The 21,927-nt window shown below is 45.2% G+C and overlaps 6 protein-coding genes across 6 annotated transcripts; 2 read left to right on the top strand and 4 right to left on the bottom strand.

Moving 5' to 3' along the window:
• Positions 1-312: 312 nt before the first annotated feature.
• H6S33_010336 (uncharacterized protein) lies at positions 313-5,236 on the bottom strand (the record flags this gene model as incomplete). Its single annotated transcript, XM_044841710.1, has 10 exons — positions 313-464; positions 526-543; positions 598-615; positions 711-789; positions 1,060-1,068; positions 1,142-1,336; positions 1,404-1,664; positions 2,119-2,826; positions 2,891-4,498; positions 4,571-5,236. The coding sequence occupies 10 exons, from the start codon at positions 5,234-5,236 to the stop codon at positions 313-315; spliced, it is 3,714 nt and encodes a 1,237-aa protein (XP_044697479.1).
• A 1,477-nt stretch (positions 5,237-6,713) lies between these two features.
• Positions 6,714-7,133, bottom strand: H6S33_010335 (uncharacterized protein; the record flags this gene model as incomplete). Its single annotated transcript, XM_044841709.1, has 1 exon — positions 6,714-7,133. The coding sequence occupies one exon, from the start codon at positions 7,131-7,133 to the stop codon at positions 6,714-6,716; it is 420 nt and encodes a 139-aa protein (XP_044697478.1).
• Positions 7,134-7,501: 368 nt separating this feature from the next.
• Positions 7,502-8,655, top strand: H6S33_010334 (uncharacterized protein; the record flags this gene model as incomplete). Its single annotated transcript, XM_044841708.1, has 6 exons — positions 7,502-7,567; positions 7,673-7,795; positions 7,883-7,991; positions 8,175-8,255; positions 8,322-8,411; positions 8,465-8,655. The coding sequence occupies 6 exons, from the start codon at positions 7,502-7,504 to the stop codon at positions 8,653-8,655; spliced, it is 660 nt and encodes a 219-aa protein (XP_044697477.1).
• A 286-nt stretch (positions 8,656-8,941) lies between these two features.
• H6S33_010333 (uncharacterized protein) lies at positions 8,942-9,817 on the bottom strand (the record flags this gene model as incomplete). The annotated part of the gene is made up of 3 exons (XM_044841707.1): positions 8,942-9,323; positions 9,423-9,516; positions 9,595-9,817. The coding sequence occupies 3 exons, from the start codon at positions 9,815-9,817 to the stop codon at positions 8,942-8,944; spliced, it is 699 nt and encodes a 232-aa protein (XP_044697476.1).
• A 3,174-nt stretch (positions 9,818-12,991) lies between these two features.
• On the bottom strand, positions 12,992-13,427 carry H6S33_010332 (uncharacterized protein; the record flags this gene model as incomplete). Its single annotated transcript, XM_044841706.1, has 4 exons — positions 12,992-13,038; positions 13,095-13,208; positions 13,277-13,331; positions 13,386-13,427. The coding sequence occupies 4 exons, from the start codon at positions 13,425-13,427 to the stop codon at positions 12,992-12,994; spliced, it is 258 nt and encodes an 85-aa protein (XP_044697475.1).
• Positions 13,428-13,687: 260 nt separating this feature from the next.
• On the top strand, positions 13,688-17,247 carry H6S33_010331 (uncharacterized protein; the record flags this gene model as incomplete). The annotated part of the gene is made up of 8 exons (XM_044841705.1): positions 13,688-13,789; positions 13,856-14,031; positions 14,100-14,179; positions 14,251-14,313; positions 14,384-14,491; positions 14,563-15,479; positions 15,706-15,936; positions 16,024-17,247. 8 exons carry the CDS (start codon positions 13,688-13,690, stop codon positions 17,245-17,247), a joined length of 2,901 nt encoding a protein of 966 aa, XP_044697474.1.
• Positions 17,248-21,927: the final 4,680 nt, after the last annotated feature.

Here is a 21,927-nt window from a genome sequence, read left to right as displayed (position 1 = left end):
CGGAGGGGTGAAATCGATGATGATGGTCGTCGGGCGTCGTGGGGTCGACCGCAGTTCTGGGCACTAGACTAGCTGAGGTAATCTATGTTTCGTAGCTGCTGATTGGGTGACAGCTCCCCGCTCTCCACCCACCAGACATCACTCGCCGATTCTCTGTGGCGACCGAGGAAGAGAATTATCTGCGGGTCCCGGGGAGGACGAAATAAAAGTGCAAAATGTATATCTCGAGACTCCTCCATTTTTTCCCCTGGGCTATTCAAGCCTGGTTTCATGCAGGGTAAGCTCATAGGATACAAGAACCCAGGGCAGGTATCATAAAGAACGCTCTTGCTCTTGAGATCTTATAAGTATTGTCCACAATGGTCTAATTACAAGTGATATCAAAGGTAAGTGGTCTCTAGGGCCATATTTTCGGTCCATTAGGTCGGTTTTATTCTCCCTCACTCCCATCACGATCCCAAGTGCTGTACCAATCAGCATTCGAGAATTCGTAGAGTAGTTTACTACATAAATTCAACTATGTACCTGGCTTATTCATAATACCTGTACCCCTTCGAATGATGAATCAATTGTTCAAAAAATGACCATAACTCATACAAATCGTCACAGCATAGACTATTCCTCCCACCTAGAAATGATTCCGATACCCCATGCCTGATTGATATATTTCCAAAGAGAGAAAATGGAAAGTAAATGAAATGCGCCCTCACCATGAAAATACAATGCCTTTATGTTAAGTAAGACAAGAAAAAACGATCCAGATTCGTAGGTTGGCTTGATAGGTTGATCCTAAAGGAAGATGTTAAGTGTTAGGAGTCTTCTTCCCTCGGATAGTTCTTTCTCCCAAAAATTGACATCAATATGCGATTAAAGAAAGAAACACAGATAAGATATTGCTCGCGCAGAGAAAACAGAAATAAGAAAGAGCCACCCAACCCAACCCTCCGTCCCACCCCACCCCAAAGAGAAAAACCCAACCATCTAGCAATACACTAGCAACAGGAACGAAAAGATGATGGAAGATGTCAAAAGAGCATGATTCTCAAATGGCATATATACCACCACCGTCTATTCACAAAAATTCGCAGAATGCCATGCTCTTATACTATTTACCACCCTCGATGGCAGCCCCCGCCCCAACTTCCGCTGGGGCTGAAGCGGCTTTTTCGTCGCTTGCAGGCGTACTCTTTTTCACATCAAGTCCTTTGATACCTGCGCTTATGAAATCGACATCTGTATCCTCTTCCTCCAGCATTACACGTTTCTCCGCTTCGTGGGTTGGGCTCGGTTTCTGTCTTCCTAATCCAGAGGTGAGATCATCGTCCTCATCAGAGCTCTAGAAATTTCCCTTCCAATATTAGTCAAAATCCAGGGCTAAGGATGGGGAATAGAAAGTGGCATACATCGACATCCTCAGCAAAAACGTCAACCTCCTCAATTTCCTCGAACCCACCACTGCTATCCCCCTCAACGTCAGCGTTCTGCCTCGCCGCAGAATGCGTAGTTGGTGTAGTTGTGGAGTTTCTAGTTATGTTCAAAGGCAATGGCGGTGGCGGCGGGGGCTCGCTGGGGGCAGTTGAGAATGAAATTTCATCATCATCCTCTTCGTCAGAGGATCCGAATTTGTCGACGTTACTTATCTCTTGGGATATGTACGTGGCAAACTATAATGATACGTATCACCATTTCTGGTTAGCAATCTTTGGCTCTCAACTCGGGCGTTATCTTTTCTGCGGTACGTGGTGTACACCATCAGAACACAAGGAAAGTAAGAAAGTATTGGAGACGAGAGTGAAAATCTAGTCTCTTGATAAAGAAAAGTAAAAAGGCAGAAACTTTTGGAAAGGAAAGGAATGAATGTAAAAAATAAAAAAGAAGAAAAAAAGGCTATTCCTCGGATATAAGCAAACCATACTCCACCGCCCTGTTTTCCTGAACGCCGCGGGGATTTTAAAAGATACAAAAGAGAAGGGCGGTCAGGAAAAAGACTCCCAACTCATAGGAATGAAAGAGAGAGAGAAACACTATAAACAGGCCTTTTTGAACTCATAGGAATGTCATATCCTCGAATATGTCCTCAAGGTCATCATCAAACAAAAAATCGGTAAGGTCACCCACTTGATCGCTACTTCCGCTCAACCCTAGTCTCGTAACCTCTTCATCGTCTTCATCATGCTCCAAGTCCTCGTCTTCCTCATCGCTTGAGCTTCCGAACCCGCTCAAAAGCCCACCTGCACTCCCGCTACCGGTTCCACTGGCCACAACAGTAGATGTATTGGTGTTGTTGTTATTACTGCCGTTTTGTAAATCGATACTATCTAACTCAGCTGCTATGCTGCCACTAAGAGTCAATGATCCGGCATTCGTAGCATTAGCATTAAATGCTTGGGCCTGAACGGCATTCAGAACAGCTTGTCGCGGTCCCACATTCATATCTGGTCTCACACCTCCTAGGATGGCATTATCTCTTTCTCTTGTAGCCGCTAGGGTGTCCTCAACATATTCCACCCAGATAGAATCAGAGACTTTTTCGAGGACTTTATGGCCCAAAATTTCTGGAGGGTGGCGCTCGGCAAACTTGACTACCTCTTCGGCGATAAGCGTCAAATGTCCCATATAACCAAGCCTCATATTCCGTTCAGCTTGTACTCTATCAGACTCCTTTTGGCCATCAACTATTCGCTCTGTGATGCGGCCTGTGACAAAGAGATCGATGGCAAGGGCGCGATTGTATCCTCTGTCCATTGGGCCATTAAAGACCTGTTGAACAACGTCGTATACAACATTGTGCAAGAAATTATTCCAAGGGAAACGGAAAAAGAAATCCTGTAGCCCAATGTTAGTAAATAATCCTTCACGACGATGACAAAAATAAAGAAGGGAAGCTTACCAAGATGGTGGGAACAACCGAATTCTCAACAAACATCATTTTCAAGAAATCACCTACAACCGGGTTTCCATCCGAATCCTTTTCAATCATTGGCTCATATTCCTCGAAACTCGAGTTTCCCAGAGATCTGAAAGTAGCATTCCCTTCATCCGAGACGGTTGTATCAGATGAGCCTCCGAGGTCCATAAGATCCTCTTCGGGGTATTGTGGTTGGTTTTGTTGATCGAGAGCTTCCTGAGGGAGTGGGGGAAGCTCGGCATCCATCCGCTCCTGGGTTATTGTGCCGGGTTGAGGACTTGGTGACGATGTGACAGACGCAGCTTTCATATCGGCTACCAAAGACCTGCCACCTTTGAGAAGACTATCATCATCTTCCTCCACTGGAGGGGGTGATGGTGCTTTGGGGACTTCGGTGTTTAGTAAACCACCCTCATTCCGTTCAATCCCTGTTTGATCCTTCTCGGTTGAATCCTTTCCATTCTCTGGCAGAGGCGGAAGAGGAGAATCAACACCTTTTAGCCTTTTTTCCAGTTCCTTGGGTTTCTCGGTCGTCCCGAAGGGGGCTGGTGACCCAACTGCTAAAACTGTTGTTGGTGGGGTAACATCCAGTCGGGGGATCTCATCTGCAAGTATTGCTGCCGGAACAGGCTTGCTATTATCAGAAGTTGAGGTGATTGTCGTGTCAGCTGGAGTAGTCGGGGGGGAAAGTGGTTCATCAACAAAAAGGTCTTCGTCTTCAGAAGCTTTTTGAGGTTTAGAATCCTTCTCAGGATCGCTGAAGGGATCTTGGTCAATACTGGTCTGAGCCGACTCCCTCCCAGTCTCAAGAGAAACTGCCACATCCTCAAAATCCTCCTCGTTTATTGTATCCTCTACCCCACCATTTTGCACCTGCAAAGGAGCCTTCTCAACTACCACGCCCTCAACCACTCCGTTGATATCAGCAAGACCCTCTGCCTCCAGCCTATCCCGCTCCCTCTCGGCCCATATCCTATCACGCTCCCTGTCTCTTTCCCTTACATACCGCTCGGCGCCCTGTTCATTTAAGAGAGCCATGTTACTGCAGTGCAACAATTCTGCCATCAACTCGCAAGTTTTAAATCTGTCAAAGCCTAATGGCTCGATTGTTCCTCCATAAGCGGCTTTTAATTCCCTCTTTTTTTCCGTTTTCGTCCCATCATCGTTCGTTACAACCATCGTCTGTGTCAATATCAAATTCATAAAGTCGGGAACGTGTGTAGCAAAGAGACGCAGTAATGTGCCCAAATAGATGGGATCTCTGCTTGAGGGAGTGTTGTCGATACCTCCAACCTCTGGATCGTAGTCGGAGTTGTTCTTACGAATAACCTCGATGACGATTCCAACACCAACAGTAAGCGGGTTTCCCCCGCAGAGCATATCACGGATAAGGCCCTTAACACATGCTTCGGAGACAAGCTGTCGGGTAAGATCATTGGGGCCGATACAAGATTGTTCGTTTTGAGAAGCATTAGCTGAAATTGTGATGATAGCCTTGATGAAATCTCCGCTCGATGTCTGAGCTACAGCCGAGTATTCCGGGGAAAGAAACTTGAGAAGCTGAGGCATTAAATTTTGAGAATGGAGCCACTGTCATTTATGGATAATCAGTAATTATGACTTATTTCAAAGTGTTTAGCGATTCGATGAATAGATGCCTACTTCAACAATACCCGCACCGCCTTCACATTTCTCCATGCTGATAATCTTCAGTAACAAATCCATAATCATGGGACATTCAACGTGTTTCAAAATCTTAGAAACGATGTTGGGCAAGCCTTTAAAGAACTCCATCATTTCCTCTGTTTTCTTGTCCAACAATGTTTCATTAACTTTCGTAAAATAACCAGCTTGTAGAGGGTCCAAGGGAGAAGGACGCTCGAGAAACTCCCAAAACATCCGTAGATGTGATAAATTTCCCATCAAAGACTCAGCCAAAGACCATGTCTCACTTGAAAGTACTTCGCATGAGACATAGGCATACTTCAATCTTGACTTTTCTTCCCTTTCCCGCTCAGCCTTTTGCTCGGTCTCGGAAAGCTGAGCCCATCCGTTCTGGATCCCTTCTTCTCCCTCTTTGCTACTGACACTGCTCTCCCATCCATCAGAAGATGAAGACTCTTCTGTCCGTCGGGGCGCGATGACGTATTCGAGTAATCTACGTAAGACAGCTTCGTCCCTTAAGTACTCGATAAGCTTGGTATTGTGTTGTTTTAACTCTTGGATAAGATCTGATTCATCAAGCAACTCCTCGAGAGTTACGTCAGGCTTATCTAGAATCGAGTCTAGAGTCGAAATGCTCGCGTAGCCTCCAAAACGCCAGAACATGGTTGCTGGTGTCGGTAGTGATGCTGGTGGGGGGGGTGGGAGGTCGGTGCTGTTGTTGTGTGGGGGAGGGCTGATGGCGATTGTGTTATCAAGAGATCTAATCTTACCCCTGCAAAGCGGTGTATGATGATTATGACGATGCTAAGAAGGGCTCTTGAGATGAGGTCTGCATAAGCTCCAGTGGTTAACCGTCAGTCTCCCGATTTATTTACTGTGAAGAGGCTCCCGTGGAGGGCACGTGAGCAGAACTTACAGCTGTTGCTTTTGCTAGGGGGCGGGGGTGGGGGATGGATCTGGGGGAGGGGTTGATAGAGGGAGAAGCTGATGAGGGGAAATAGACCAGCCAACAATAATAGTGAAATAGTCGCTAAGATAAGAATTTGAACTCGAGTGGGTGAGTATCCCGCATATATCTACCTCGCTAGACTTACAGGATCAAAACAAAGATGGAGGAATGCGCCGGAATGGTCCGTCGGAAGCCACGAGGATGAGTTGTTGGAAGTTGTGCGTGCGGTAAGCACCGGCCGCGGGGCGTCTTTAACGCGAGAAAGGATCAATTTAGCTCCGCAAGATAGCTAGTCAGCAGAAGATAAAGAGCGAGTTTAGTATAAGAAAGAAGAAAAAATTAGTGAGAGATGAAGAGCGCTATTGGATAGGATGCATTCAGGTGATGCGGTACAGAAAAGCAACAAAAGGGCAGAATCTAGATCAAAATAGGTATTGTGGTAGGCTGCAGTACTTATCAACTATTTATAGGCGATATTGGCTCAAGAGGTTTCATACCAGATTACCTACTTGTCCATAAACTTGCTTTTCTTCTTTCGAGTTTGAGTTTGAATATAAGGCTTATGGGATAGACGTATTTTTACCTACATGTACTTTTGTGACACAATAGAATACTCTAGTGATTTTAAACTTGGCTTATCACAAATTATACTATGCCCATTCCAGGGTTAAAAGACTACTGAATTTATTAACCTACATGCATCCTTACATCAGTTAATGATTGGTTTCTTGAGATTTTCATATCGGCCGATCAACAAATGCCATCCTTGCGTCATGGAAAATTGCGGACTGTTGGGGGATTAGGTAGACCGGTTCAATTTAACGTTAATACTACTCTGTGTTTACTCTCTTACCGTACTGTAAACTCTTTCTTTCTTATTTAAAACGTAAAAGCGGAAGACAATAACAAGAACTATTATCTCATTCTCATTTATCAGGTTATGGGAATATTTTGCACCAGAAAATGTACTTTTGGCCCATAAATGCTATTTATAAAGCTACATAAAAGTTGATATGACCCAGATTGGCGGAAACTTCTATTTGATCAAGCAAGCAACCATTGGAGTTTATCCACTTAGAATTCCGCAACCGTAACATACAGGTTTGATAGGTAGTGAGCCCGCTTCCACCCTCCTAACCATTGCATATATATCTTAATATCAACAGGTTTCAATTACCACTCGTTTTGATCTCAAATGCCCCCACCGAGTGCGTTTTTCTCATACCATTCCTCCAATAAGTCCGATTCGTCAGCTGCCGTGCGATCGTAAGCCTTTCCAGTCATTCTAACAGGTCCGTCATAAGCGTGGGCTTCTTGTAAGAGGTTATCCAGAGTGGTGCTCCAATCATCAGCAACGAGAGCGACAAATTCGTGATCGAGATTTGTGACATAAAAGGATCCATTGCAAGTAAAAAGCCATAGGTAGCAATCGTCATTCGCCCAAATCAAGTTCCTATCGGCATTAAGACCGAAAGCGACGTTTATGGAGCGGAGAAGTTCGTTACGATGATGTTCAGTTGAGGGTATATTGCTTGCTTGGTACCAGCCAAAGGCTGCAAGTCGTTCTTCAATGTCTGGTAAAATTCCCTGAGTTGCATTGTCCTGGGCCATCTTTCGGCGGCGCAGTTTCGTTTGGGCTTTTAGAGTTGTTGTTTGATGATGCCAGGAATATTTTTCGCTCCCCGCTTAAACAGTCTGTAGAGCAGTAGAATTATTAAACTTGAGTCAACTAGTGATGCTGACTAGTGAGAGTCTAACAGATTAGCTGTGTAACGTTGATCAGGGCTAAGATTAACGATTGCCGCACGTGCAGGCGGGGTGAGGTGAAATCTATCCTTGAGAAGCCTGGGCCAAGAGCCTCTATCGCAGTTACAAGTTACAACCACCTACCACCATCACCATCTTGTCTACCCCAGATACCTTTCTTCTTGCCGAGGTCAATCCAAAATACGCGTACTCAATCAGAATCAGCTTCCACCATGAACCGTCTCTTTGGCGCCAAAAATACTGCTCCGAAGCCCACTCTTCAAGGTGCTATTGGGAATGTGAGTGCATGCGTACACATGTTTTCCAGAGTCATTTATTATATATGGGTAAAAAAAAAAAAAAAAAAAAAAATATGCTGATAGGTTTTGTCTCGAACTTCATAGCTCGAGTCTCGCGTTGACTCTATTGACGTCCAGCTCTCTAAGCTAAATGCCGAACTTGCCACCTACCAGCAACGACTCTCTAAGATGCGTGAAGGTCCTGGGAAGAACGCCCTGAAGCAAAAGGCAAGCTCTATTTTTTTCTTGTCTTAAGCTCGACATCATGTCACACATAAATCTGTGCTTTTTGTTAATCGAGAGTTTTCAAAATAGGCTTTAAAGGTACTCCAACGACGTAAAATGTACGAATCACAGAAGGACCAGATCCAACAACAGTCTTGGAACATGGAACAAGCTGGGATGATGCAAGACAACCTCAAAAGTCCGCTTTTCTCATATATTTCAATTCTTTCTGCACCACTACTACTGCCTAGAGATCAATTCTTCCTATCTCTAGCATTTATTGCAGTAGTGATGGTAGTGTCAAATCTATTATTTAGTCGGGGTTTACTGATACGAAAGCACGCTTCCCCTCTGGGCGGATCGCGCACTTCGGTGAAAACAGATGTCATGGTTACTGTTGACGCACTCAAAACAACGAATAAAGAATTGAAGAAACAATACGGGAAAATAAATATCGACAAGAGTAGGCATTCTTCGTCCCTTACGGTAAATATCAAACATACGCTGATGGGCGGTTTTTGAATACTAGTCGAGCAACTCCAGGATGAGATGGCAGATTTGATGGATATCGGTAATGACATTCAAGAATCTATCTCAAGATCATATGATATTCCTGAAGGTTTGCTTTAGTTCCTGGCGTTCTGGCGCAAACCGGGCTAATACAGTAGGTAGACGTGGACGAAGCAGAGCTAGACGCCGAGCTCGAAGCTTTGGGCGAAGAGGTGGAGCTCAGCGGGGGATGGGATGCGGATTCAGTCGGCGCCGGAGAGATCCCAAATTTTCTACAGGGTGAATCTGTAGGCGGGATACCGGATTTTGTTGACGAAGCGCCATTAGGGCAGAAAGTAAAGGAGGCAGTTTGACCATTGGAAGGTATGCAGGTTCTGTTGTTTCTTGGAGTTGGTGTTTTCAAAACGGCTTCATTAGGTTAGGGTATGGGCGATCGATCATAGTCTTAAACATGGCTACATAATGGTGTTTTGAAATATTTGTTTGATCCATACAGCTTTTGTACACATTATGCTTGTATCCATTGAGTTCACGATGCACAACCACAGTTAGTAACAAATGCAATGCCCTCTTAGGTAAGTATTAGAGAATCCAATTTTAAAAACAAGTGGGTATCTTCTGGTTTGCTTGAAGCTGTTGCTAGTGTTCTCCTTTCTCAAATTGAGCCCACTCAAACATCAAATCACTTCTCATAGTCATCTTAACCCCTTCCAAAACCTCCTCGCCGCTGTGCCATAGCATTCTCTGTTGAAATATCAAAACCCTCCCTCTCTTTGGCTCGACATCTACAAATTCGGTTCTCTCTGGGTTCCAAAACCGTGTTGCTCCCCCTCTTTTTATCTCTTTTGGGGAAGCCGTTAGGTCAGCAGGGTCTTCGCTACCTTCAGATGAATCATTAAGGTAAAGGTGGAGAGTCAGAAGCGACTTTAAAGATTTGTCGGGGGTGGTGTACAGTGCGTCGCAATGTTGCGTGAACTTCTGTCCTTCGCCATACTTCAAAAATCGGAGGCGTTCGTTAAGTCTGAGTTTTTAAATTGTTAGAAATCTTTATATGCTACTAGCCCCGTTTCTAAATTTTGCTTTGACCAAATAACCAGCAAAAAATTGAATTGACACAAACCTGGTCATCCTCCATCTACCCTTACTCTGTCCCGTCTTCATTTTCCCTGGAATGTTCTCCCAAGTGCTGCCCGGTCCGATCTCGGTGACTTCCTCTAAAAATGGCTTAACCCTGTCATAGATACGCTTCGCAGCCACAACATCTTCTTTGATGATCCGAGAACAGTCCCTACGATTTGTGTTTGGCGCTGCAGCTTTCCAGTCTGAGTCTGCAAGCCCAATAAGGTCGGCGCATTCGGAAGCTGTAAAGCAGTCATCGATCACCAGGGCGTAGTAATTGTTGGGTTCACCATAGCATGACTTCAGTGGGGTGTCATTGAAGTCTATACGCGTTGCCGTAGGCACGAGCTGAAGAGATCCGGAAGACATTTGACAGTCGAGGTTATCGTAAAACATGGTGGGAGATGGGAGGTGGGAGGTGGGCGGCTTTAAAGGTGGATCGTTATGATTGTAACTCTAATACGGATGCTGATGATGGGCTGACCTGGTCCCAAGCTTGACTCACTTATCGCTGCGCCGTGATGTTACCGCTGAGGTGCATCGCAAGTTGAAATCCTTGTATTCCAAAGAGTCGATGGGAGAGAGACGCGGTGTGAAGCTTGTGTGACTGTTTTCTTGGATTCATGGAAATCCAATCGGTATCATTGCCGGAACTGGTATCTTGCTATCGTGAATCATAGGTTATCACTCGGTAACACCTATTCTTCGATGCATCGTCGGAGCAACATGGATACTAGAAGCTCTCGCATGTACGTAAAGCAAGATCATAAATACTCGCCGACACACGCGAGTTTTGATGCATACATGCCGCAGGGCTGTGGCCGGACTATCAACTACTCTATATAGCTACATGTATTCCTGGAGTACTCGTATCTTCCTGACGTTTGTAAAAGGAACCACTATTGCATACCATACAAATACGCGCCAAGTCCACAATTTAGTATGGTATGCAATAGCGGTTCCTTTTACAAACGTCAGGAAAATACGAGTAGAGTATGTACATACATGCAGGTATGAATTTTAACTAAAACCTCCGACGTACCCGGGCCCGGTAAGTCCAGCTACATATATCCTGCAGCTGCCAAGCCTGCATCTATCTCAGCCTTCTTTAGAGTACTCTAGGCGGTATGTACCTCAGTGCTCACATTATTCGCCAGGGAGAGAATAGTACTCACAGATACATGTAGGCACATCTCATAGTAACGCACCGGAAAATCCGAGAAATTTTGTTATGATGCAGCAGGGGTATTCTACATCAAAACCTGCAGAATTGACATTCAAAGAGTGCCTCTGGTTGGCCTAACTCCCTGCTGAGGCGCAACGAATTTTCTCTAGACAAATGTAGGTACATGTATGTATGTATTGTAAGTACATGATAGAATAACCTGTGCCATACAAAGATTCTTTTATATGAATTGAATTAGAGAATGATCTACAAACCGACAGGAAGGTGACCGGGTAATTCTCAACCAATGATTAATGCGCGCATGTACTTAACCCTCAAAGTAAAGTAAAGCACATTGGCTATCAAGTACAGTCGCAACTCGATATGCCGGAACTCAATACACCGGATCCCTTGCTGTCCCGTACGAGATCCTCTGAGAATATTATTTTTCCTGCTGCAAAATCAATCTGCTATCCCGGATTTTTTGCTATCCCGTACGAAATCCTTAGAATCTTGGCAATCCGGCATATCGAGTTGCGACTGTAGAGCTCAGTAGCCATCCCTGCACACTCGTCCCTCCTCTTAGCGACTCAGAGTTAGGACCAGATCAGTCTTCGTAGAAGTCGATAGCTCCACCCTAAGACCTAATGCCTACATGCTTAAGTACATGTAGGTATATGTGCTTCAGTATCACAAGCTCTAGCAGCCCGTTCACGTCGTTGGTCGGTCGCAGTGTCTCGGAATAGATAAAATATGTCGGCAAGTTGGGCACAGTAGAGTAGAGTTTCTAATAGTCTCGAGAGTGTGTCATCCTCAAGGTCCTTTCGGTACATAACACAGTTTACTAGCACACGGGTCCGTAGCGACACAAACGTGCATGAACAGGAAGACCATACGGATTTATGCACATACACACCAATCTTTCCCCGTAAAGCTGTTAATAATATTGATATATATATAAGTCTTTCAATTAGTGATTATGTGTATGTTCCGTGAACGAGCTCTTATTTTTCGCTTACAGGGCATTTTGCTACACAATTCTCATCTTTTTCGGCGGAAAGTCGTTGGCCCGGCCCTACATGTTAGTTAGATATTTATTAAAGAAATACATTTTATTTGCATTACGTATGTAGCCCTAGGACGGTAGGTAGAGTGTGTTCTTTGAGTTTCTTAGTTAGGCGATGGCTTTTGGGAGTTAACTAACAATCACCGCTATATATTAGTCAAATTTGGTCAAATTCTGGCCGGCATTGGCCAGCCGGACAGAAGATCAGTGACTGTTGTCAAATCTCAGGAAGCATTGGTCAATAGGCAATATTTATCAACAGGACGGCTAGTTAGGCAATGGGCCGGCCTGTTGGCCAATGTGATATACTCGTGACTGGGACGGAACAATATATCTTTCGCGGGACATTCAAAACCAGGTACCCCTATTATGCAACTTGTTTCGGCAGGTGGGCGAGAACCCCAAAACTCTTGTAACGGGTTCAATTAACCTAGACGTACATACGTAGGTGAGCGGGCAATAAAGGAAGATACATGTAGCTAAATATCAGAAAAAATTGAATAGTGGGTATGGTATCTGTATCGCTATATTCAATTAATCTACGTTGAGCGCCAAATACCTTTTCAGATGAAAATTGGCGGTCAAATGGTTTTTCTTAATCGAATAAAAAACAACTGGTTTATTAATTGAATCTATTTCCATTCATTTTTGAGATACGTGTTTTCTTCAACAGCTTCTCAATGGAGCTTAGTAGATTCTCTTCTCGAGCTATAGACACAAAATTACAGAGGTTAGCTCTGAGGTTGGCACATATCGTCTGCTCCCGCCAACAGCAAAAAAAAAAAAAAAAAAAAAAAAAAAAAATGATTACCTTCCAGGCAGAGCTCAATTCGAAACCCGCGGGTGCCACAGCGTTATCGGTCTGGCCTCGCATACTTCCAGTCAAACGGCGATCGCGTTCCATCACTAGCCCAACGTTAATATTAAAGTTTGTGTAGTCTGGGAATACCTCTGAGATGGCTGGAGGTATAGGAATCTCTTATTACTTTGCTGTGGTCATAAACAGCCTATATCAGCCAAAATTGCTTTGCCCACCAGAGTAAAAGGGACCACTTACTTTATCCCAATGATCCAGACTCCATCTGTGTCGCTTTCCATCGTTACGGTATGTACGCACAGCTGAAAGTCCCTACTCGACTCTCGGTTTAATCATCTAGGCCTTGAACACTCAATTTGGCCGGAGAAAGATACTAACCAAACCGGTAGCTCCAAACATCTGGATAACCACGATGACCTCTCGTTAGCGATTCACGAAACAAGAACAGAAATTACAGAGCTTACGCCAAACATGATCGCGTATGGCAAAAACGCTTCGAAGGGAATAGCCATGGTATCTGATTTATTGAGTCGGGAAGTGTCTATTTGTGAATTTCGTATTTCCTGTCACTACAGTCGACGTCGGCTTGCAGATGCGGTGGGGCAGGGGACGTGCTCATTCTTACGCATCACAAGCGGCTCCGTGGTCACGAAGCGCTGCCCGCTAACACTCAAAGCGGTAATGGTGGCTTGTGTGACCTCACGGCAGCACTGCGATTCCTCCAACTGCACCAGGACGCCTTTTCGCAGGGGGTCAACACGTCTTCCTTCTCTGCTGCTGTCTGTAACTCGCCATCACTTTTCGGACGCGTTTTGAGTCGCCTTCTACTCTGCTGGATCATAGCCTCGCGTCGAAACCATTTCTTTTGCGCCACGAGATTAGGCCTGTCCAAACCGGCTGCAGACGGCTTACATACGATCACATCACCTCCTAGCCTTCTCATCAAGCTCGCAGGCATCTACATTCAACAGCCCTCCGACAATAATAATTCTACAAAAAGAGTTAATGGTAGCGGCGCGAGTTGCAAATTGCTTGTCAAAATAAACTGCTCATCAACAGCACTTGGACAAAGGGTGTTCTAGCAGTAACTCACGAGTCGTGAGTTTGGGGGGTTAGGAACTAAGAAGTATTACGAATTTAACGAGAAAAGTTGCCGCATTGTTTTCTCTTCCTGTTCGGGCGTTGACGCTCCTCACCTCCGGCCCCGATTCCGGTATTATGGCTGGTTCGAGGAGGGAGGTGGAGGATAGGAGCGATAGTGGGAGTCCTGCGCCGTCGAGCCAGACACGGCGCTCTGGGAGGCGCGCCAGGAAACGAAAGGTACGCTTCACATTCTTGGAGGAATCGGTTTAATGGTCGGCTACTGATCAGATTGTCTGACGACAGCGTGGAGAGGATGAATTCGGGGGTGGAGAAGACGAGGAAGATGAAGACGAGGCAGAAGCGGACCAATCCGCGGGAGAAAATGAATCATCTGTGTCGTCTGATGAGGATGGGGACGTTGAGATCTGGCAGGGGGACGAAGATGACGAAGTGGAACGGCCAACTAAGGCGCTTTGCATGTACGCAGCTACTAATATAAACCATCGTATGCCAGAGATTGGGTGCTAACATCGTTTTGTTGTGATAGACACTGTGGCGGCGACGAATATAACGATCCAAGCCCGGACTATGAAGCTCCGCTAGAATGTGAAATGTGCAACGCTTTTTGTGAGTACAATTTCTTTAAAATTAGTTTGTCTTGGGGTAATTGTGCTGATATATGGTTGGTTGCCATATAGCGCATAAGCAATGTGATAATCAGGACAATAACAACGGGGGAGTAAAGTCAGCCCTAGATGAAGGTATATATATAATAGGTCGATTATATTCTTGGGCGAGGTTTGACCTACTTTTTTTTTTTTTTTTTGACAGAATCTGGAAAATGGCGATGCCCTACATGTGTTGCAAGCGGTCACGACTCTAACCCAATTCCCGAATCCACGCCATCTCATAAGAGCCGTTCGCGACGGGTTAGTGCCGGTAAGTCCTCATAACTCCTGAGCTATTAAGTTTATTTAAATGATGGTTGATCTGAGACACAAATCCTCCAGGCAAAGAAGACAACTCGAGGACGCTTAGAAAGCGAAGGGCTGGCGATATAGATGAGGAAGATGATGGTCCAGTAAGTGCTCGAAGAAGGAAACGTATGAAGCAAGACAAGGTCAGGGCCAATGGCCATGTCTCTGATAATCAAACTGGAGATTACAATCTCTATGAATTCGAGCTTATTGATGGGAATCATGAGTCGAATGATACTCCTTCACTTAATACACCGGGTGCAAGCTCCAGGAAAATTCACAAACAGCCCATCACAACAGATTCCTACCAAGGAGAACAACGAGTTGTTAAAGTCACATATAAAAAAACACCCCGGAAGTTCAATCTTTGGATAACGAATCTCACGTCTGGAAAATTGGAGAAAATTCTGGAATCACAACCAAAACCCAGCACTGTACCGCCACGACCACGCAAGATTGTTGCCAACAGCACGCGCAATGCTAGGGCACGGTCAACGGCTGCCACTGACACCACCCCTGCTACTAGCACAAGAGGTGCTCGTGTCTCGCCTTATTATCTACCACTCAACGATGACGATAAGTCAAAGCCTTATGGTGGTATCTTAAGTGAAGCAGAAGCGGAAACAACCAAGACCCACCCTGGTGCGGACGACAGAGCACGTTTTGATAGGGCTCGTGAGGAAGCGGACGATGAAAGAAACACACGATTGAAATTATCATCCTCCACCTTATCACATGGGCTCAATGGCACTGGTCGTGGCGAGAAGGATAAAGCCTCAGAGAAGAAAGGGGGTGCCAGCAAGATTGAATGTATACACTTTGGGGAGTTTGAGATCGATACTTGGTACGCTGCACCTTACCCAGAGGAATATAGTAGGAACAAAGTCTTGTGGATTTGTGAGTTCTGCCTGAAGTACATGAACAGCGAATACGTCGGCTGGAGACATAAGGTCAGTTTACGTCCCCTCCTGGTAATGTACTATGTTTTTGTTTCTTTGCGCGAAAAGTTTGGCTAGGTTCAAAGCTTTTCGTCATACACATGAACAGAGTACCTCATTTGATTGGTTCGGCTCTCGGATACCCGCAGTGACTTTATTTATATCTTCACAATATTTTTTTTTCTTTCATGGATTCTCACTCCGTTTTCCGTCTTTACTGACATCACCTATAAAATAGATGAAATGTGACGCCAAGCACCCTCCTGGCGACGAAGTTTATAGAGATGGCTCAATATCCGTTTTTGAAATTGACGGGCGTAAAAACCCAGTCTACTGTCAAAATCTTTGCCTGCTTGCAAAATTATTTCTTGGGTCTAAAACGTTGTATTACGACGTTGAACCATTCCTGTTCTATGTTATGACTGAATTTAACGAATGCGGGATGCATTTTGTGGGCTACTTTTCAAAGGTTTGTTCCGTAACCTGCCCACCCCCTCTTTCAATGAATCTTCATTCTATGTTTTGTTTGAAAACGCGTTTTAACGTATCTTTTTAGGAGAAACGCTCAACAAGTCAAAACAACGTTTCTTGCATTCTAACACTCCCGATACACCAACGAAAAGGATATGGAAACCTTTTGATCGCCTTTTCGTATCTTCTTACTCGTGCTGAAAAAAAGACTGGCTCGCCAGAAAAGCCCTTCTCCGATCTCGGCCTTGTATCATATCGAAATTACTGGAAACTCGCACTGTGCTATGAATTGCGAGATCAAAAAGAACCTTTGACTATCCTGGACATATCTAGGCGCACAGGAATGACGCCAGACGATATAATTTGTGGATTAGAGGCTCTGCATGCATTGATCAGAGACCCGGTTACAGGAACATACGCTCTCCGCCTGGATTACAAGGCATTTCAGGCACACATCGATAAATGGGAAGCAAAGGGATATGTAAAGCTGAACGTTGACGCTTTGGTGTGGACACCTTTCCTCATGGGACGGTCTCAGGCGTTGCAGTTCAACGATGCACCTCTATCAACGATAGCACCAAGGGCGGGAGAGAAGTTATCGGCTATAGACGAGAAGGCTGAGACGGTTACTGCGTCGGTCGAAATGGGAGACGACGATGGGAAGGATGACCCAGGTATTAATCACAATCGGAATGGCGCCGCGACAGCTGCGACCGGGGAAGTCATGGATCTCGATGCGTTACAATCTGCTTCTCATGCACAAGAGGAGCAAGAGCAAGACAGGATCAGCAAATCTGAGACCGAGCATACTACGGTCCTGCATGATCTCCCCCCAATACCCAAACCGGTAACTCCCAATATCAAATTGGGATACGAGCCGAATCTATTCAGCAATAAGTGGAGTGGGCCTAGGTCACCAGCCAAATCTCCTATGCTGGATAACAGTGGGTTTATGATACCACCCACTAGATTCGAGATAGTTCCTTCGGTTCCCGGTTTGACGCTTAAAAAAGGCCGTGCGGCGTCATCGACAACTGTGAGGGGTAGAAAACGCACTTCAATGTCGCCAGCAACCCCTAGGGGTAGAGCTGTGGATACTCCAAAACTCCGCAGAGGCAGAACAAAATTGGCAGATACAGTTACTTTAAATGGTGCCAATAGTCCAACGAGGGAACAAATACGGGAATTTCATGATAGCCCCGCAGCTTCTGCCGCAGCCGCGCAAAATGAGTCGCATGGGGGGAAGTCGCCTAGCGTAGTCAATAAGGTAATGCGTCCTACGAGTATGGACGTTGCATCGGAAGTTTGATGCGCAGCGGTTGGCCCATTATCTATCACCTCTCGACCACGGGAATGTGGTTTATTATTTTATTATTTTTTGGTCATGGGGTTCAGTTTTAATCATGTTTTATTCCTACGAATCATCCCCTCACTTTATGTAATTAGGTTGTACGCTTTATGGATCTTTGGCGACTTGTGGGAGGGCATTTAACGGGACTTGGTGAAATGGGCGTTTGAAAATTACATTTTATTCTTATTATTAAAACAGTTATTACCATACCCCAACATCTTGTTACAGCATTCACCATGTTTTCGAAATCTGGTAGTTTTAATTCTCACGCGGAAGGAAGTTACCACTGTATACACTTCGGCCCAGAACTCTCCGAGTACATAGGATTGGCCATGTATGAAGCTTTCTTGAGATGCGCCTCATTCTGGTGTTTCTCTTCATCCTTGGTAGATGATAGAAGCACTTGGATGATGTGGAGCTTGGATATGGACCCTGCCTGTTGGCGTTACCCGCTGCAGCTCCACCACAACGTCCTCCTGGAAGAGACAGAGAACGCACGGCCCATCACGCAGCTCAGGCGTCTCCACAAAAAAAAAATAAAAAGGTTCTGGAGAGTTTCTTTTACTGGCTTCCTCTTTTACTATTGCTTTTTGATTCTGATCTTGCTTTTTGTTTGACAGCTACCGGGGTCGCATATGGCACACTTCCCGTCTTATGTATGTACACATTAGCTACGCCACCATTTTTGGTCGCTGTTCTCAGTACAGTAGCACTGCCATTTCTCTTCAACCATTCGTGCCTTTTGTTTGCAAAAGCGTCAATCACAGCAGACAGAGATGAGGGAAACAAGAGAAACTCAGAGAGACCACCTGACAGGGCGCTTAAACCTGTCCACGACAAGGTATACCACCCCCCCTTCCTCAAAATGGAGAAAATGACATGATTCTCGCAGCAAGCTCCGAACCACGGAGAAGGTGGCGAGTGGTTGAACTCTTGAACTTCTGTAAGGGGATGAAAAAAGGAATTCACCTTTACACAAAAAACAAATATATGTCGTAGATATCCTCTTTCGAGAGTCCCAATATGTGCGGTATATAGAGTATATAACGAAGGGTCTGTGTGTCCCGGCAATTGCGCTTTTTCAAAGTTCCATCTAATCATTATTCTGGGCACCGGTCGTTCTAGATCTCTCGTTTCCCCCCCCCTCATTTGCCCGAGATATCTTATGAAGGTTGATGACAATCTAAAAGTTATGCCCCTCCACAAACCGGAATCACAACCTCGAATCGGACGTATCTGCGGGCTTGAAGAAAAGAGTGGGGGTTGGATTTAAAACTCAGATTAAATTTACATCATATTGTGTCAATCTACAAATCGGTAGTGCGGGATCTGAAGTGAAGCAGATGGTAGATGTCTTAAAAAGCTTTGTTTTTATCTGAGTTTGGAACGTGGGTTTACTCTAAGCGCTATTAAATACTGTGATTGCTTGATTCGGGCATTGATAATGGGGTTTCTGTAAACCTCAATCACACCCAAGTTGTAACGGGAGGACGGCTGGAGTTGTTACTTTGGGGAATATTTGTTTCCATTTCATCCTGATCCTCTCACCCAAAACGTCCTTTTTTTTTACCTTTTGTGTCCTGTTCCGTCTGTAGTCAAAAGAGACTATCAATAAATAATAATAATAATAATAAAATCCAAAGAAAATTAGTGCCCTGACCCCTGTTTGCCATCACTACCGGTTTGCCATCGCAAGTGTACCGAGTAGATCAAGGGACTGGGGTGCTTGTAGCGTTTTTTTAACTCCACATACATACATAGAGTAGGTACATATATTGCCGGAAGCAGGTCAATGCAGGTCAGATATTCAGGTATGGTGTATAAATTGCAACTGCTTGACTAGGTAGTTAAACCAAGTGCTTAGTACCGGGGTAAAGATAATATCCACGATATTGCTTGTTGGTTTCGTGATCACTGCACATGGCGGCCTGTCGGGCAGCAGTCAAGTTACTATTCACACCCAACAAGATGAAAACCGATATTTCCAAAAAGAGTCGATCTTGGTAAAATGATGCATGGAGCTAGAGATTCCTAGTCAGCCATAAGACTCGTGAGACTGAAACTGAAACTGGAAGTGTAACGAGTGATGAAGGGGCGTAATCCAAGACAGCAAATAAACGTGAGAGAAGCAGTCAAGACTTAAGGAAAAACAACAAAATGTCATAGTTATCAAACCGAATAATAAACAGACATGAAGATCAGCAATACGAATGGGAGATCAAGCATGTAAGGCTGCTTATGTATAATGTACTCTATGTACATTCCCAGCGTCGATATCGATAGGGCAAGGATATAAGCTACGAACCAGAGTAGGACGGGTCGCTTGAGCTCGGTTCCTTTAGACTCCCTTCCTGTCCAACCATGGATTGGAACCAGCGGTAATCCGGTTTTCGTACTTATGCGCTCGGACGTTCCGTTGCCCTAACCGACTCAGCCAGCTGCCTGTTCTTGACCAGAATTCCGAATCAGTTCTTAACCCGGTCCTTGCATCAACCTGTGAACTTCTTGTGGATGGCCGGCGAATACAAATTCAGTGGCTAAAAGGCCGGGAACCCAAGGAGGAGGCGTCCTCGGGGCATCGTGATAAAGAAAGAAACTCGTGTGGTCGATGTTTGCTTTGCTTTGCCATCCTCTGCTTTGCTTTGCCTGACGGATGATCGAACACTCCGAAAAAGCCTTAGTGGCCGGTACCCCGACGCTCCACACCACCATCATGTCCTGTCACACGGTGCACGGGCACCACTGCATGTTTCTCACCCAGGAGTAGACTTGCGATTGCCCACGGCATAGCCTTGTCACATTTGCCACGGAAAATCAAAGAAAATCGACAAACAGCAAGATAAATCGATAAAAAATTGGGGCAGGCACTCTGGACTTTGCCAGTGCCGGGAAATAAAGAGATTTCCTGCGCACGGGTGCCGTTACCGATATTTCGTGCATCATTTGATTCTTTTCTTGGCCCATCTAGAGCAATATATGTTTTGTAACCATTATTTTAAAGAACCTATCAAAAGGAAATAAAGGTCGAGCACGAGAAGTGGCTCTGTGGAGAGTAAGCGGGTGTTTCATGATAGGAGAGGTAGCGTTAAGCATTTAAAACCCACTTGAAGCATTTCGTAAACAGGTAAACCAGTTCGTCTGCCGCCCTGCCCGTCCCGTCTCCTCTGATCATCAATCGGGTGGCTTAGGTGACGGATGGGACAATCAGGCTCAATTATGTCGGTCCAATATATTTTTGTTTTGATCCTGACTGGTCCACGAAAGAAGCATACCTACCTCTGGTTGTGGGCCCTGTATGTACCATTGTTGGTCGTGATGCCGACTTTTTTTTTTTTGTTGCATGTCCAGAATGAAGTCAAGGGACCTATATGATACCAATTCTAAGCCCGTTGGCTGTTGATTGGTTACTCTTGCGGGAAGGGCTCGCTGGTTCTGCTGGCTCCGGCTTTCTCTTAAGGGAATCTTTTTTCTTTTCTTCTCCTGGATATTCCCTTGTGTCCATAAAAGGATAGGATTGTCTTCCATCCATTTAAGTTCTTATTTGCTAATGACTGGACACTTCCGTAAGAAAAGTCCTTATTCAGGGCATGTTTTCCATGTAGCCTGAGTCTGAAGAGGGTGGATGGGCGCCACAAGGGGAGCTACGGCGTTGATTCCAAGTCAACTGGAATTCAGCTGGTTTTATCAGTCAGTCAGTATCGTCACCATGTGTGAAGAGTATATGACGAGACTTCTCCAGACCACAAAGTATTCAAGTATAATGCTATAGCACCAGGGGTAATTACCCAGGAAATTGGTCGTACCACGGCAGCGCAAGTCCGGGTACAGGAATGCTCATCCTCGATCGCACCTGCTATCCAGAGTTCTCTTCTGTTCCACGACGAGTATTTTGTCTTTTGGGGAGGTGAGATTTACCTTTTCTATTGGCGCATGGGCCTACCCAGCAAGCGAGAAAAGCAATATGACAACAAGGTGGTAGGTAGAGTGGCCCTAGAGAGCGAGCATGGCGCTGCCGTGCGCAACGGTCCCAACGTCTCAAAAAACGTGGTGGTTGATTCATAACTACAGGTCGAAAGGTCCGCGTATCGGCGTATCCGGACTCGTGAATTCGATAACTCTCCCTTTTTCCCTTTTCCAATTTTTTTTTTAATTTTTCCCTCCTCCTTTTCTTTTTGTAATTTTTTTTCCTCACTAAGACTGTGGGTTTCAAAGCAGAAGACACGAATGGTAAGATTGAAGACTCACATGGCCACTGTTAGAAACACGCATACGCATGAGATAAACAGGCTCTTGCGGGCCAGGGTTGATGATTCTCACGCATAGCGTACCGGAGCTTTAGCCGCGATCAGACAGACTACCTGGTTCAGAGGACCGACGGGTTGCGCAAGCGGGACGTGGTAGCGTTTTTGTGCGCCAGTAACCTCGACCGAGGAATCGATACTGCTTGTCTGATTGCCGGCACATGCTTGAAAGCATGCCGGGTCATATCAAGACTCCACATCCACATCCACATCCACCACAACCATCACAACCATTAATTCTCACTCCATATGGATTCGTCGTATGTAACGCAAAAAAAGAGAAGAAAAAAGCAAGGAAAGGGGAGAAAAAGAAATAATGAAGTAAAAAAAAAAAGAA

Source organism: Morchella sextelata (assembly GCF_020137385.1).
Source record: "Morchella sextelata strain SCLS chromosome Unknown scls_4, whole genome shotgun sequence".
Classification (NCBI taxonomy): domain Eukaryota; kingdom Fungi; phylum Ascomycota; class Pezizomycetes; order Pezizales; family Morchellaceae; genus Morchella; species Morchella sextelata.
Note: the sequence above shows the minus strand (reverse complement) of the source record. Positions and strands in the feature narration are given on the sequence as shown.